Source organism: Helianthus annuus, chromosome 8, assembly GCF_002127325.2.
Source record: "Helianthus annuus cultivar XRQ/B chromosome 8, HanXRQr2.0-SUNRISE, whole genome shotgun sequence".
NCBI classification, from domain to species: Eukaryota; Viridiplantae; Streptophyta; class Magnoliopsida; order Asterales; family Asteraceae; genus Helianthus; species Helianthus annuus.
The window spans coordinates 91,993,744-92,011,439 of NC_035440.2; the positions used below are offsets into that span (position 1 = coordinate 91,993,744).

Here is a 17,696-nt window from a genome sequence, read left to right on the forward strand (position 1 = left end):
ACAATATTCAGAATCCACCGATCAAAGCGCGAATGCGGTTGCGATGCGATTAGCGATAAAGCGATAAAACATGCGATAAATAACTATTAAACCTCGATTAAATAAAAAGATTCGATTACAGGTCAAAGAAGTCAAAACAGTAGTTAAGCAAGGAGTGACAGATCGAAATTAGCAATCTTTTCTTCCTTTGAGTTAAATCTTGACTTTGACTTTGACTTTTGTAACACGGGGTGTTACACGGAGCCTGAACCACCAGCGGATGTCATATCAGCGTTTAGCAAGTATTCCAGCGACGGATCCACTTGACGGCAAATCAGCTCTGGCGGTTTCTGGAGGAGTTTCACTATGGAGATGACGTTGTTTCGATTTCAGACACTGAAGCATCTAGAAAGGTCGATTAGCAGGAGATCTCTCTCGCAGCTCTGGCGGTTTCTGGAGGAGTTTCACTATGGAGATGACGTTGTTTCGATTTCAGAGACACTGAAGCATCTAGAAAGGTCGATTAGGCAGGAGATCTCTCTCGTTGGAAAATTTTCATGAATTTTGTTTAGTACCGAGCTTAATCCACCGATTAGATCTCAGGTATCATTGATTTTGTTTGTGAATAAGTTACAAAAGTACCCAAAGTACCCTCATATTAACTGAAAAATTTAACCAGGTTATGGGCAAAGGACGTAGAGTGTAATGGTTTTTATAAAGAAAGGACTATGACTGTAATTATTAAAGTTAAAGGCTATCTATTGCAATGCGATACAAACATAAAGGACGAAAAGTGTAATTTACCAAAAAAAAATAATAATTAAGAACTTGATATTCAAGATTTGACCAACAAATTGGGCCAAAATCATCCGTTCGGAGCTCCTGGATTCCCACCCAAATTCCTGTTTGGAGGGACATTCTTCTCTTTGCGTATAAAACTGCTCGTGATTTATGGTGCTTTATAATGAACGCATAAACCCTAACCGCTTTTATTTGCTTATTTTAATTTTCTCCTGCCTCACCTAAATTTGCGTCTTACTACAAGCTGCCACTTGTGTGGATCAAATTACAAAAGACTGGTGAGCATTTACTCGTTATAATAATTTTTATAGTGCACGGTGCATATGAATGTGTTATATACAAGGTGGATGCTTGAAAACAGTTTAAGAAGTATTTAGAATGTTTGTGCAGGCTTGAATGTTGAAGTAGACAGAATATTGGAGATTGGTTGTGTCATTACTGATGGGAAGTTGAGGAAATTGGTAGAGGTGAGGTGATAGTATCTCTTTTGTTTTATGCACGGGTGGATTCGAGTTATGTTTATAACCTTTAATGAGCAGTTTGGGTAAAATATTTAAAATTTCATGAAAAGAAAATGTGCCAAATGGTAATGCATAAAACAATCTAAATTGTAAGAGGTTTAAACAAAACTTAAAGAAAAAATGAAGGGGTGTTTATGGGTGATGTAAACAAAATGTATGTTATGCTTGTTGGGCTATAGATGATCCCATCTCTTGCCACTTGGGCCTTGGAATGCATTTCAATTTACACAACAAAACCACAAGTCCACAACCACTAACACATTTTTCTATATCTATATATGGGTTTGTGTATGATTTGGTTGGGTTTTATTGATTTGGATTTTTGCTACATGTTTGTTTTCCTTTGGGTTTCTTTGATGGGGTTCTTTTGCTGTGTTTGTGTTCCATTACTTAGCTTGAGGTGGATTTCTGAAGATGCAAAATGGATTAATTCATGCCTTTATATAACTGATTATTGTGAATTATGTTACATCAGTTTCAATTATCAAAAATTGGTGTTACATGCCAATTACAACAACACATTGAACATAAATTTAAGTTGGTAAACAGACAAGAATTTAAGGCCGAGAATGTTTAAAGTGTACTTGTAACATAATTAGAGTTGAGAAAATTACATGCCACAAACGAAATGAATTCCAAACATAATTAAAAGTTTAACATAAGATTATTTGCTTCAAAGTAAATATCAAATACCACCGGATACTGCAATCTTCCAGTTCCGTCCCAATCCTATTCCAAAAAAGCACTACCTACATGCCTACAATATATATAGAAAAACATTATGTGTATAACATCTATAACACATAAAAATAAATAATAAACATATAAAACAATACACACATGTATATAGGGTGGTACAAATAATTTTTAAGGTGTAAAGTGTGTCGAAAGCACTAGCGTGATTATTACACTATAATTTTAAAGGAGAGTAATAATTATTACACTTAAAATGTGTTGCACTGCGATAATTATTACTCTATAACTAAAAGTGAAGTGCAACTATAATTGAAGTGTAGTGTAATTATTTGCTTAATAGTGTTGTGACACTATTTACAAGCATGACACTATGTGCTTTTTTCTTTGCTTTGTAAGGCTGCGGGGAGTGGAGGGTTTGGGTTGGCGTGGCCAGCCATGTGAATTTTTTTTAATTAAAATAGCCAACCAAAGCCAACCATATTGAACCAGCCAACCAAAGCCAGCCAAGTCATCCTGCCCCCGTCCCCCGCCTGGCTGAATACCCACGCCAAAGGGGCAACGCCATGCCCAATGCCAACCCGGAGTGGAGCAGCTGGCGTTGAAGGGCATCCCCCGCCCCAACCAACGCCCCACTCCCCACAGCCTAAGCTTCACATTGAAAAAGTATTTGTATATTACTCCTAATACTATGTGTGTGTATATAGATTTTAAATTCCTAAATTAAAGGGGGTTTAATCAGCCTACCTTGGTTGGAGCAAATATTGCAATCTCCTTGCACCAACTCATTATTCAAATATTGCCTCTTCGTGAAGTTTCCATTTCTCTGTAAAGGTAACAAATTAATTCACATAGCAAAGCAATATTAATATTATTAATTTAAGGCATGCACTTTTCATACCTCATGTTACACTCTCTCTCTTCATGATAAAATTTGATCTTGGTTGTATGATTCTCTCCATAACTCCATCTCTTCATGCTAGGACAATTGTTCACAGAAAGAGACATCAAAGAAGGATATTTGATGATAGAATGGCCAGAGTAGAAGCTCTCAAGTTTGGGGAGATTAGAAAGCTGAATACGATAAAAGGAGAACACGATATTTGTATCCTTTTTTACCAATTCAATTTCACTTCCAGTTGTTTGCTCATCTCCATCCCAAATAACATTCACCAAACTTTCACAATATGTAATACTTAAATATTTGAGATTGACAAGGCCTTGCGCTACGCTTATAGGGAATAGCTTTAATAAAGAGGGGAAATCTGTTATCTTGATACACCTTAGATTACAAAAGCTTATATATTGATGTGGGTTATCCCACAGAAGCTCCAACCTATCCAAAAAGATCAAGTCGATTACTTCCACATGGGAAAAAAACTTTCCCTTTCTTTTCATCGGACCACTTTCATGTGAAGTCTGAATTCCATTCAAGTCACATATCTTCACTAAGCTTCTAACATTCTCACAAGACAACAAATAAATTTCCCTTAATTCATCGAAACCTTCTTGATATAGGTCTGGTAAGATGTTATCCAAATCTTTTATATTTGACAATGTTAACTTTTCAGATAGCTGAATCAGTTTCCTAATTGGCATCGTCCATGAGCATTTATTATATTCTGAAACTTCTAGGCAGCGTTTATATAAACCCATTTCCCATGGAGGTGTCCCAATGTCAAATTCTATCAAGGTTTCAATTTTGGGAATATAACGCAATTCACCAACTCTTAAATGCAGAATTTTTAGCAACGTCAATTCACTTAGTTCCGTGAGAAAATTACAATCCCCCCTCATTAACTCAATATACAACTCTTCCAACATATTGAGCTTTGATATCACACCAGGTGTTACGTAAGATAGATATTCACAGGAGTAAACATCTAGTAGCCTTAGTTTGATCAATTGTCCAATCTCTTCAGGGATACTTTTAATTCCAGTTTCTGTAAGCTTTAGAATCTCAAGACATGACAACCCCCCAAGTAACGAAAATTCACAGAGAGATCTATTATAACTTAGATCTAGCAGGCGTAGCATTGTGAGTTGCGTTAGTGATTGTGGGAGAGATGAAATGTTGTTACACTGCATATCTAAAACTTTCAGCTCTTTCATGCCCCGAAAGAATTCATCCAGAACAATTGAAAGTTGATTCATTTGTATAAGGAAAGTATCAAGGTGTGGCAAATCAGGTTCATAATCAGGAAGCTTACATATTTTATTTTCCATGAGCGAGATCTTCTTGTAGCTTTTTATAACGTCGCTTCTTGGCTGCCATTCTCTCAAACCTTTTCCGGACTTCACCAAAAACTTTTCATCACCTTTAAAAGTAATGAACAATGCCATATCACGAACAAGGTCATGCATTTTAAATAATTCTTCTTCTTTTTCTTTTAAACGAGATTCATCCCATGAATAAATGTCTATATCCGTAGGCAATAACAAGAAAGATGATTTAAGAGACTCAACAGCCAGTTGAACTATATCTTTTGTATCGTGAATGCTATCAGGATTATTAAATATCCCAAGAGCGAGCCCATAAAGTGTGATGTGGGGGGAGTGTATAGCTGATTTATATAAAACCAGTAAAAGCTTTGGGGGATGTGGGGGGAGTGTATGGCTGATTTATATAAAACCAGTAAAAGCTTTGGGGAAGGCTAGGCTGACAAACATAAAAGAAAGGTATTGAAGATAAAAGACTCAAGGGTTTAGACTCAGAAGGACTAGACTCAGATGAACTAAGAAGGACTCAAGACTCTGAACAAGACTCGATATTAAAAGTGAGAGAGAAGAGAGAAATATAGAAGAAGATTTTATTTCTTTCCAAGGATGACTTACAACTGAGGGGGAGCCTTCCTTTTATAGACCAAGGAGAGGCTTGATTACATCATCCATGACATCACACCTAATAATACATAGAGAAATCTAGAAAACATGACATAAGCGCTTACGTCACTTTAAGAGTGACTAAAGCTTTTCCTAAGCACACCGTTATCACTTTAAGAGTGATAAACTTTATTTAGTCCTAAGCACACAATTAGCACACTTAATAGTATCCATAGCCCGTTTTTACTTTGGTCTTGCTGAGTCGTGAATCTCAATGGTAAACGGGAGCGTTTCTTTGTTGTACGGTTTGTTGTCTTCAGCAGGATTTGGCACTGTGTCAGTTGGTTGAACGATTATGGGGGGGGTGCGTAAATGCACAAATATTACTAAAATATTCTATGACCGTTTTTTCCCATTCAATCGTCTGAGGGTCTTCTTCTTTCCACGGGTATTCTCCATTCAGTATTTCTGGTGGCAGATCTTCAATCTTTATCTGGTTCGTCTTTGCAAGATTGATGCGGGTTTCCATCCAAGCATCCCTGTAGTTGATCTTGTAGTAATATTCTGCAGGATTTATATCATACCACCCTGCAGGATTCATATCCCACTTGAACTTGGGAGGTTCTGTAGGGTTTAGACCATAACTCTTCCTTTTGAAATGGCTCGGTTTGTGGAACAGAATCATGTAGTGTTTTTTGGGAGAGTCCCTCATGAGTTGGTCCCATACATGGATTGGGAGGAACCATTCAAGGAACTTGGCAAAGTTCTCCTTTTCTCCTGATAAGCAGCCTAACTGATAGTCTAAAAGATAGGCTAACAGTTTGTTGGAGTTAAAGGCCATGGCTATGGCGAATGACTCCGTTAGGTACCACAGGAAGGCAAGGCCTTCTTTTGATAACCTGTGTAAGTTTTTGAGCCTGAAAACATTCAGGAAGGGATAGTCTGGGAAGAACTTATCTCCATCCATTAATGGGCCTTGTGTTTTAAAGGTGAGAGTGAGGAGGTTTTTGTAGTTCAGGAGGGATTCATCAGTGATGGCGTGTTTATCGACCACCTCGATGATTTCTTCAGGGACCTCTTTCTTTTGGAGCTTTTGGATGAGTGGATGCATGACTGCTTCTTTTGGAATGGAAGTGTTGTGGTTGTGGGAGTTACCATTCTTGCTTGCCTTTAAATAGGCAATATCATCTGGGAGAGAATCTTTAAGGATCCTTTCTTTATTTTCTTGAACTGTTGTGCAGGATTCTTGAAGATTGGCTACCTCATGTAATGATGATTTTCTGGGTTGCTTCTTCTGTTTACTCCCTGTTGCTGGCTTCGTGTGATTGGTTTCACGCCTTTCACGCCCTGACGGTTTTCCTGTTTCCTTTTTGACCCATATGACCTCTTTTGTCTTTTTGCCTTTCTTCCTTAGTAAGTTTCTTTTGTGACCACTCGTTATTTCTTCACATGGGCCTGCCTCTTCATCTTTGCTTTTCTGACTGATTCCTTTGTCTGCGACAGGAATCTGCTTTTGCTTTTGCCTTGTAGCCCTTTTTGCTTTTTTAAGCTGAGCTGGAAGATTCCTTTTGGGTGATAGGGTACACTTTTCTTTGAACTGTTCGGACAGAGAATCTTCCACGTGATCCTTCAGGCTAGGGTACTGTTTGTTGTCTTGTGATTTTTGGATTTTCTGGAACATTGCCGCCGTTAGTGACTGGCCGCAGGGGTCACCGTAATCATCCTGAGGACCTTCTTCCATCATGTAGATCTGTAGTGGCTCTTCTTCAGATTCAGATGTTTCACTTGTTTCTGATTCTTCACTGGAGCTATAGGAAACGGTGCATATCATTCTTTTCCTTGGCTCGTCGTCTAAGGAGTATAAGGATTCGATGTCAGAAACATCTACTGGTTCTACTTGGTTGATGGCTTCAAGAAGGGCTCGGGTCTTTCTTGTGTTTTTGCAGTCCTTTGCAAAGTTACCTTCTTTGTTACAGACATAGCACCGATTAGTGTTCCGACCTCTTTTTGATTTTTTGTTGAGGAACTTCCATCTTCTTTCAGAGTTGTGTTTGCCTGACCTTGAATAGTAATCCCCGGACTTCTTGAAATGGACAATCCTGGATTTCTTGTGAGGCTTTGAAAAACTGCATGATGAATCATCTTTGCATTTTATCTTTAAGTGTTTATCATTGCACACGGACCCGAGTCTTCTTCCGGTTTTTTCAAATTCAACCAAAAACTGTTTCTGGTTGCATAACTTTGTCAAAGCATTCTTGATGAGCTGGTAAAGGCCACCAAGGGAGGCTTGAGCAACCGTCATGCTTTTGGCTTCTAAGGCTCTGTAAGCTTCATTTGCGAGAGACTCTGGGAAGGAATTTAGAAACACTTGTTTAAGATTTACATCATCAATGTCTTGGAGACAGTAAAATCTCTCAGACATTCTGTTATAATGTTTTTCGAGGTCTTTTGGACGGAAGGAACAACATTTCATTTTTAAGAACTCTTCTCGGGCTCGAATTGTATGATCCACAGGATTTCCAATGAATTCATAATAGATCGTATTTATGAATTCTTCTGGAGATTTGTTGTTTAGAATATTCGTCTGTCTGTATTCACCAAGACTTACGTACCAATCCCGAAGTCGTCCTTGACATCTTGCCAAGAACCGTTTGATGACCATGTCGATGCTATAGTACTGGAGCTCTGCTATGCACCAGGTCAGCATCTCAATGCTTCGGTCTCGCCATTTTGCTGGGAGGACGTCATCAAAGGTGAACTGTTGCTTTGAGTCTGTGTTTGGAGGAGCCCTTTCGGTTGTCTGAGGCGACGTTTGGGAGGCTTCATCGTCAATGTCAGAAACATAGACCCTTTCAGTGTTGTCCTCATTCATGAACAGATGCTCAAATTCATCCGTTGGAGGTACCTCTTCATAGGATTGGGGGGTGGAGCTTTCCTCAGAGACTGATGATGCATCATCACGTGTCAGAGGAGCTATCACCGGAGCTACCATCGGTACGCTTTCTTTGCTTGTCTTGGTCAAGGCTTGCAAGAACGAGGAGATGCCATTTTCTTTGTTAGGCAATCTTTCAGGAGCTTTTGTGGAGGTCATCATCATGACATTATCACTCATGTCATGTTTGCTTCCTGATGGCTCTTTTCCTCTGCATGAGGACGCTGCTTTGCTAGTACTTTCAGAGGATGTGCTTCGTGTTGACGAAGCTTTTCTAGCCTTGATCTTTGCTTGTTCCTTTGCCCAGAGGTTTAAGGATGGGGAGTTATGCAGGAATGAAGACGCTGGCAACGGTTGAGGATCAAAGGATGTTCGCACAAATGGCGTTGTTGGTAGTCTCCATGGATCATCAGCATAGGTAGAAACCCTTTGCTGCTTGTGTTGTCTCTCAAGATCTGCAAGTTGAGCCTTGAGGAATTTCATTTCGGCTTCTTTTTGCTGGAGACCTTGTGGAAGTTGTGGTCCTGGGGAGTTGTGGACTAGCTGGAGGAGTTCATGATGTAGCTCAAGTATTTTGGCTTTGACCTCATAGATGATACCTTCTAGCTCTTGAACTCTGCTTGTTAGGTTTTCATGAGCCTTTGTGATATTGTGTTGTTGAGCTAAGATGGCGTTGAGAGCCTTGTTATGGGCAACAACATTTTCACTTTGCCAATTCAGGGTGGCTTCAGCAGCTGTTATTGACTCAGGAACACCAGTTGCACCAACAGTTGTTGGGTTCTTGATTTTCCAGCTATGTTTGGTTTTTTGTTGGGTATTCTCGAAAGAGGTTAAGGGTGGGAACTCAACTTGGTACTCTGGGGAGGAAGGGAATGGAGGTGTTGTACCGAGCATACAGCATTCATCTACCTGCGTAGGTGGGTATCTCGGTCTGGAGGGTTGTGTCTGTTTGGGTTTTGGTTTTGAATCACCATACAGGACATAGTAGTCGAATTTTCCTGATGGTTCACCAAGCAGACCAACATTTGGATCTCCGGCCTCGTATCTTTTCTTCAGGGCATTTTGGGATCCCTTTTTCTTTCTGGTTTTGATTTCCTCCTTGTACTCAAGTTCATATGCTTCGTCCAGGCATTCCTGGCAATCGCATACGTCGAACGGGAAGTGTGGTTCCTCTGCCGGTTGCAACATGCTTATCGTAGAGAAAATTTCTCTTCGATCTTGTCTTGCAAATCTGACCTCAACTTGTCCGTCCTGGTGGCGGACAAAGTCAGGGGTTGTGGTTGTCTGAACCGGTGCTTGGTGGATCTGTTCATAATTAGTTATCCATTTTTCAGGTAGAAGCTTTGTGAGTTCTTCTCTGGATAACTGTTTTGGAACATATGTGCAGGTTGGTGTAGCGTTGGAGTCGATGTCTATGAGCAGAGCATTGCCAGAGTTATCCTGCGATCCGGGAACCATGATGTCCAAAGAGTGGTTTTGGACACGATATGCCATTTGGTAATGAAACGTGGCCTGAAAGGTATTGACCTGTGGCGTTCCACCGATCTGGATCTGGGCTTTCAAGGCTGTTAGCAACGAAGGATCATTGAGTGGCATATTAAATTTAGGATAGAAGGTGACGAAGACGGTTCCGGCGTTTAACGTGGTCTGGATGGTACCTATGCAGGCATGCTGGTACTCCACGAATCTAGTATCGACTAGGGCGATACGAGAGAACGCAGGTAGACCTTTTCTTCCATGGAAGGTTAGGGCTAGTCTTATGGCACCGAAGTGGATATGTGTATATCCTTGGGATAGACAGATCCTGGAAGATCTGAGGGGAGAGTGAGAGGGACGAGGTGTTCAGAGGTTGTTGCTGGGATTTGGTGTGAATCAAACTTGGAAGTTTGCACAAACTCTTTTACAACTGGGTTTGACGCAGAACTGACTAATTGTTTTACTTTTTTGGAGAGGGAGTTTTGGGGTTTTCTGAAGACACTATAAGGGTTGTCTAAAGGTAGACTAGTAATAGGGAGTTTAGATTCATCAGAGACATAAGAGATCTCATATAACTGATCAATCTTTGACGCAGACGACCGACGGAAACTGGAATTTGACCGGGAAAGACCCTGATCTGGATTCATATCTGGGTTTAGACTTCTAACACTTCTTATCTTTATCCTCAAGCCCGTACTTTGAGGAAATTACCGCGGACCCTTCCGACTTACGACTCACCTAACTAGCTTCTTTTGGACTCAAGATAAGAACTACATCGTGTCGGACCAGACTGACAAGACCTTGTAAGGTTAGTGTTCAGTTATTGAGAGATCCGCGCAAAGTCGGCAGTCAACAGAGCTTACTAAACAAACCTTAGAAAGGGATGGCAGGAGCGCTATGGCTCTGATACCAGATGTGGGGGGAGTGTATGAATCCCCAAGTTCAAGTGGGATATGAATCGTGCAGGGTGGTATGATATAAATCCTGCAGGATATTACTACAAGATCAACTACAGGGATGCTTGGATGGAAACCCGCATCAATCTTGCAAAGACGAACCAGATAAAGACTGAAGATCTGCCACCAGAAATAATACTGAATGGAGAATACCCGTGGAAAGAAGAAGACCCTCAGACGATTGAATGGGAAAAAACGGTCATAGAATATTTCAATAATATTCGTGCATTTACGCACCCCCCCCCCCCATAATCGTTCAACCAACTGACACAGTGCCAAATCCTGCCGAAGACAACAAACCGTACAACAAAGAAACGCTCCCATTTACCATTGAGATTCACGACTCAGCAAGACCAAAGTAAAAACGGGCAATGGATACTATTAAGTGTGCTAATTGTGTGCTTAGGACTAAATAAAGTTTATCACTCTTAAAGTGATAACGGTGTGCTTAGGAAAAGCTTTAGTCACTCTTAAAGTGACGTAAGCGCTTATGTCATGTTTTCTAGATTTCTCTATGTATTATTAGGTGTGATGTCATGGATGATGTAATCAAGCCTCTCCTTGGTCTATAAAAGGAAGGCTCCCCCTCAGTTGTAAATCATCCTTGAAAAGAAATAAAATCTTCTTCTATATTTCTCTCTTCTCTCTCACTTTTAATATCGAGTCTTGAGTCCTTCTTAGTTCATCTGAGTCTAGTCCTTCTGAGTCCAAACCCTTGAGTCTTTTATCTTCAATACCTTTCTTTTATGTTTGTCAGCCTAGCCTCCCCCAAAGCTTTTACTGGTTTTATATAAATCAGCCATACACTCCCCCCACATCCTACACTCCCCCCACATCTGGTATCAGAGCCATAGCGCTCCTGCCATCCCTTTCTAAGGTTTGTTTAGTAAGCTCTGTTGACTGCAGACTTTGCGCTGATCTCTCAACAACTGAACACTAACCTTACAAGGTCTTGTCAGTCTGGTCCGACACGCTGTAGTTCTTATCTTGAGTCCAAAAGAAGCTAGTTAGGTGAGTCGTAAGTCGGAAGGGTCCGCGGTAATTTCCTCAAAGTACGGGCTTGAGGATAAAGATAAGAAGTGTTAGAAGTCTAAACCCAGATATGAATCCAGATCAGGGTCTTTCCCGGTCAAATTCCAGTTTCCGTCGGTCGTCTGCGTCAAAGATTGATCAGTTATATGAGATCTCTTATGTCTCTGATGAATCTAAAGTCCCTATTACCAGTCTACCTTTAGTCAACCCTTATAGTGTCTTCAGAAAACCCCAAAACTCCCTCTCCAAAAAAGTAAAACAATTAGTCAGTTCTGCGTCAAACCCATTTGTAAAAGAGTTTGTGCAAACTTCCAAGTTTGATTCACACCAACTCCCAGCAACAATCTCTGAACACCTCGTCCCTCTCACTCTCCCCTCAGATCTTCCAAGGATCTGTCTATCTCAAGGATATACACATATCCACTTCGGTGCCATAAGACTAGCCCTAACCTTCCATGGAAGAAAAGGTCTACCTACGTTCTCTCGTATCGCCCTAGTCGATACTAGATTCGTGGAGTACCAACATGCCTGCATAGGTACCATCCAGACCACGTTAAACGCCGGAACCGTCTTCGTCACCTTCTATCCTAACTTTAATATGCCACTCAATGATCCTTCGTTGCTAACAGCCTTGAAAGCCCAGATCCAGATCGGTGGAACGCCACAGGTCAATACCTTTCAGGCCACGTTTCATTACCAGATGGCATATCGTGTCCAAAATCACTCTTTGGATATCATGGTTCCCGGATCGCAGGATAACTCCAGCGATGCTCTACTCATAGACATCGACTCCAACGCCACACCAACCTGCACATATGTTCCAAAGCAGTTATCCAGAGAAGAACTTACAAAGCTCTTAATAGAAAAATGGATAACTAATTATGAACAGATCCACCAAGCACCGGTTCAGACAACCACAACCCCTGACTTTGTCCGCCACCAGGACGGACAAGTTGAGGTCAGATTTGCAAGACAAGATCGAAGAGAAATTTTCTCTACGATAAGCATGTTGCAACCGGCAGAGGAACCACACTTCCCGTTCGACGTATGCGATTTCCAGGAATGCCTGGACGAAGCATATGAACTTGAGTACAAGGAGGAAATCAAAACCAGAAAGAAAAAGGGATCCCAAAATGCCCTGAAGAAAAGATACGAGGCCGGAGATCCAAATGTTGGTCTGCTTGGTGAACCATCAGGAAAATTCGACTACTATGTCCTGTATGGTGATTCAAAACCAAAACCCAAACAGACACAACCCTCCAGACCGAGATACCCACCTACGCAGGTAGATGAATGCTGTATGCTCGGTACAACACCTCCATTCCCTTCCTCCCCAGAGTACCAAGTTGAGTTGCCACCCTTAACCTCTTTCGAGAATACCCAACAAAAAACCAAACATAGCTGGAAAATCAAGAACCCAACGACTGTTGGTGCAACTGGTGTTCCTGAGTCAATAACAGCTGCTAAAGCCACCCTGAATTGGCAAAGTGAAAATGCTGTTGCCCATAACAAGGCTCTCAATGCCATCTTAGCTCAACAACACAATATCACAAAGGCTCATGAAAACCTAACAAGCAGAGTTCAAGAGCTAGAAGGTATCATCTATGAGGTCAAAGCCAAAATACTTGAGCTACATCATGAACTCCTCCAGCTAGTCCACAACTCCCCAGGACCACAACTTCCACAAGGTCTCCAGCAAAAAGAAGCCGAAATGAAATTCCTCAAGGCTCAACTTGCAGATCTTGAGAGACAACACAAGCAGCAAAGGGTTTCTACCTATGCTGATGATCCATGGAGACTACCAACAACGCCATTTGTGCGAACATCCTTTGATCCTCAACCGTTGCCAGCGTCTTCATTCCTGCATAACTCCCCATCCTTAAACCTCTGGGCAAAGGAACAAGCAAAGATCAAGGCTAGAAAAGCTTCGTCAACACGAAGCACATCCTCTGAAAGTACTAGCAAAGCAGCGTCCTCAGGCAAAGGAAAAGAGCCATCAGGAAGCAAACATGACATGAGTGATAATGTCATGATGATGACCTCCACAAAAGCTCCTGAAAGATTGCCTAACAAAGAAAATGGCATCTCCTCGTTCTTGCAAGCCTTGACCAAGACAAGCAAAGAAAGCGTACCGATGGTAGCTCCGTTGATAGCTCCTCTGACACGTGATGATGCATCATGAGTCTCTGAGGAAAGCTCCACCCCCCAATCCTATGAAGAGGTACCTCCAACGGATGAATTTGAGCATCTGTTCATGAATGAGGACAACACTGAAAGGGTCTATGTTTCTGACATTGACGATGAAGCCTCCCAAACGTCGCCTCAGACAACCGAAAGGGCTCCTCCAAACACAGACTCAAAGCAACAGTTCACCTTTGATGACGTCCTCCCAGCAAAATGGCGAGACCGAAGCATTGAGATGCTGACCTGGTGCACAGCAGAGCTCCAGTACTATAGCATCGACATGGTCATCAAACGGTTCTTGGCAAGATGTCAAGGACGACTTCGGGATTGGTACGTAAGTCTTGGTGAATACAGACAGACGAATATTCTAAACAGCAAATCTCCAGAAGAATTCATAAATACGATCTATTATGAATTCATTGGAAATCCTGTGGATCATACAATTCGAGCCCGAGAAGAGTTCTTAAAAATGAAATGTTGTTCCTTCCGTCCAAAAGACCTCGAAAAACATTATAACAGAATGTCTGAGAGATTTTACTGTCTCCAAGACATTGATGATGTAAATCTTAAACAAGTGTTTCTAAATTCCTTCCCAGAGTCTCTCGCAAATGAAGCTTACAGAGCCTTAGAAGCCAAAAGCATGACGGTTGCTCAAGCCTCCCTTGGTGGCCTTTACCAGCTCATCAAGAATGCTTTGACAAAGTTATGCAACCAGAAACAGTTTTTGGTTGAATTTGAAAAAAACCGGAAGAAGACTCGGGTCCGTGTGCAATGATAAACACTTAAAGATAAAATGCAAAGATGATTCATCATGCAGTTTTTCAAAGCCTCACAAGAAATCCAGGATTGTCCATTTCAAGAAGTCCGGGGATTACTATTCAAGGTCAGGCAAACACAACTCTGAAAGAAGATGGAAGTTCCTCAACAAAAAAATCAAAAAGAGGTCGGAACACTAATCGGTGCTATGTCTGTAACAAAGAAGGTAACTTTGCAAAGGACTGCAAAAACACAAGAAAGACCCGAGCCCTTCTTGAAGCCATCAACCAAGTAGAACCAGTAGATGTTTCTGACATCGAATCCTTATACTCCTTAGACGACGAGCCAGGGAAAAGAATGATATGCACCGTTTCCTATAGCTCCAGTGAAGAATCAGAAACAAGTGAAACATCTGAATCTGAAGAAGAGCCACTACAGATCTACATGATGGAAGAAGGTCCTCAGGATGATTACGGTGACCCCTGCGGCCAGTCACTAACGGCGGCAATGTTCCAGAAAATCCAAAAATCACAAGACAACAAACAGTACCCTAGCCTGAAGATCACGTGGAAGATTCTCTGTCCGAACAGTTCAAAGAAAAGTGTGCTCTGTCACCCAAAAGGGATCTTCCAGCTCAGCTCAAAAAAGCAAAAGAGGCTACAAGGCAAAAGCAAAAGCAGATTCCTGTCGCAGACAAAGGAATCAGTCAGAATAGCAAAGATGAAGAGTCAGGCCCACGTAAAGAAGTAACGAGTGGTCACAAAGGAAGCTTACTAAGGAAGAAAGGCAAAAAGAAAAAGGAGGTCATATGAGTCAAAAAGGAAACAGGAAAACCATCAGGGCGTGAAAAGCGTGAAACCAATCACACGAAGCCAGCAACAGGGAGTAAACAGAAGAAGCAACCCAGAAATTCATCATTACAGGAGATACCCAGTCTTCAAGAATCCTGCACAACAGTTCAAGAAAATAAAGAAAAGATCCTTAAAGATTCTCCCCCAGATGATGTTGCCTATTTAATGACAAGCAAGAATGATAACTCCCACAACCCAAACACCTCCATTCTAAAAGAAGCAGTCATGAATCCTCTCATCCAAAAGCTCCAAAAGAAAGAGGTCCCTGAAGAAATCATCGAGGTGGTCGATAAACACGCCATCACTGATGAATCCCTCCTGAACTACAAAAACCTCCTCACTCTCACCTTTAAAACACAAGGCCCATTAATGGATGGAGATAAGTTCTTCCCAGACTATCCCTTCCTGAATGTTTTCAGGCTCAAAAACTTGCACAGGTTATCAAAAGAAGGCCTTGCCTTCCTGTGGTACCTAACGGAGTCATTCGCCCTAGCCATGGCCTTTAACTCCAACAAACTGTTAGCCTATCTTTTAGACTATCAGTTAGGCTGCTTATCAGGAGAAAAGGAGAGGCTTGATTACATCATCCATGACATCACACCTAATAATACATAGAGAAATGTCAACGTTTTAAGGCCAATGTTTCCATCTTCTGGGAACATACTACACAATAAGAAAAGTGACTTAGCCACTTCATCTTCAAGATGGTCGTAGCTTAGCTTCAATTGAAGTATGCCTTCCTTTTTGTAGCTGACATCCCCATCCATGGGAGCTTGTAGTCGTCGAAGCGCTGCCTCCCAAATTTTAAGTTCTTTGTCTTTCAAAGCTTTTCCTACAGCTTGAATAAAAAGTGGTAATCCACCACATTCCTTGACAATCTTTAATGCAACTTCTTTCAGTGTATCGTTCCATTCACTTTTATCAATCACACGTTCAAAAAGGGTCCACGCTTCTTCCTCTTGCAAAGGGTTCACCAAAATATTCTTTTGGGCATTCATTGCCGCACACACGTCTTTGCTTCTAGATGTAAGCAAAATCTTGCAATTCTTGTACTCACTCCCACATGGAATGTCCAATTCCTCAAGCTTTAGTTCTTCCCAAACGTCATCTAGAATGATTAGAACCTTCTCTCCCTTTATTATTCTACTTGCCGCATTACCAACCTTTTCTTGAATCACTTTAACATCAACAATTTTTGAGACTGTTATAAACACAAGATCATCAAATTGATTCTTTAGTTCTTTAGCAACTTCATTAGCTAGTGTAGTTTTACCTACACCTCCTAAGCCATTAATTCCAATGATTTGTATCGTCTCATCCTCTATAGCTCGAATGATCTCCTCCAAAGTCGACTTTTGGGTAATAATATCGTCAAGATTTTTACTTTGGTAGGTGTCTGTGAATCTTGGGGCTTGAGCAGGAAGGGAGACACAAGTTTCAAAACTCTTACCCTCTTCTTGGTGCTGCTGAAGAGAAAACGTTTCCTTTATCGCCGTCTTACTTCAACGACGGAGGGTACACAAATGGAAGCATTTCTCCTGGTCTTCTCCTCCGTTAGTAAACTGCGTGGCCTTGGATGTATAATCATCTGCTTTCTTCATCCACTCTTCCACACCTTCTAGGAGAACTTCCCCTTTAGATCTAGCCAAATCTATATGTTGCTGAACCCTTCCCTTCATACTCGACAACTTTTCAACTTCATTTTTATACTTCTCAACATTTTCAGAGCAATTACACATGTAGCTTATCTCTTTAATAGCCACACCAAACAACAAGTCTACCACTTTTCCGATCACAGAAGAAATACACGCCTCCGCCATACTGTTATGGCGGTTTGGATGGAAAAGTAGTTCAAATCCAAATTCAAAAGAAAATAAAGAAAGTAGGTAGGTAGGGATGAAGATAGACGTAAATGAAGGAAGTAATTGAATTGTACGTGCCTTTCAAAAAGAAATGAATTGTACGTACCTTATGATACATCATCTTCTGCAGCTTTTCAGAATGGAGGTCAAATTTACTGTTTATTCGTTGAATATCATTTATCATTTTACGCGGCATAAGCAACCAGTTTTTTATTTGATATAACATACTTTTATCATGTTTTATTTAGTGAAGTTGGATCCTGTACAAGAGAGCATACACGTTCAAGAACTTATGCGAGAAAGAGATGAAGACAGCGGGTTATTATTGCAGGAAGGGTATTTTGGTTATTTTCTCATAAACACTTTCAACACGTTGGTTTTCAAATTGTTATAACTTTTTCATACGTTGATATTTTTTTTTAAAATTACATTGTATTAACGAGAATTTTATTCTCTTTAACTTGAGCAGCCTATTGATATAGTTTCTTAAAAAAATAATAATTTTCACTACTAGAAAAAGGGACAATTTCCTACAGAAATTTCCTTAACAATTTTTTTCGTCACAGATTACAACACTTTTATGACGAATTTCCTACAAAAAAAAATTTCAAGATTTTGTTACAAATTTTTGATGCATCCACAACGAAAAACAAAAAAATCCTAATTAATTGACAGTTGTGTCACAAATCTGTAAGAAATAACCTACAAAAGGTTAATTATTATTCTTTACCGAATAAATATTTATATAAGCCAAAAAATAAGAGAAAATAATATCGTTTCCTACACATTTATGATGAAAAATAAGAAAACCCTAATTAATTGACAGTTGC

General features: G+C 40.6%; 1 protein-coding gene across 1 annotated transcript; it reads right to left on the minus strand.

Moving 5' to 3' along the window:
• Positions 1-15,582: 15,582 nt before the first annotated feature.
• Positions 15,583-16,824, minus strand: LOC110870345 (disease resistance protein At4g27190-like). Its single transcript, XM_022119531.1, has 2 exons — positions 16,524-16,824; positions 15,583-16,415 (listed from the first exon to the last, which is right to left on the minus strand). Exons 1-2 carry the CDS (start codon positions 16,822-16,824, stop codon positions 15,583-15,585), a joined length of 1,134 nt encoding a protein of 377 aa, XP_021975223.1.
• Between the last annotated feature and the right edge of the window lie 872 nt (positions 16,825-17,696).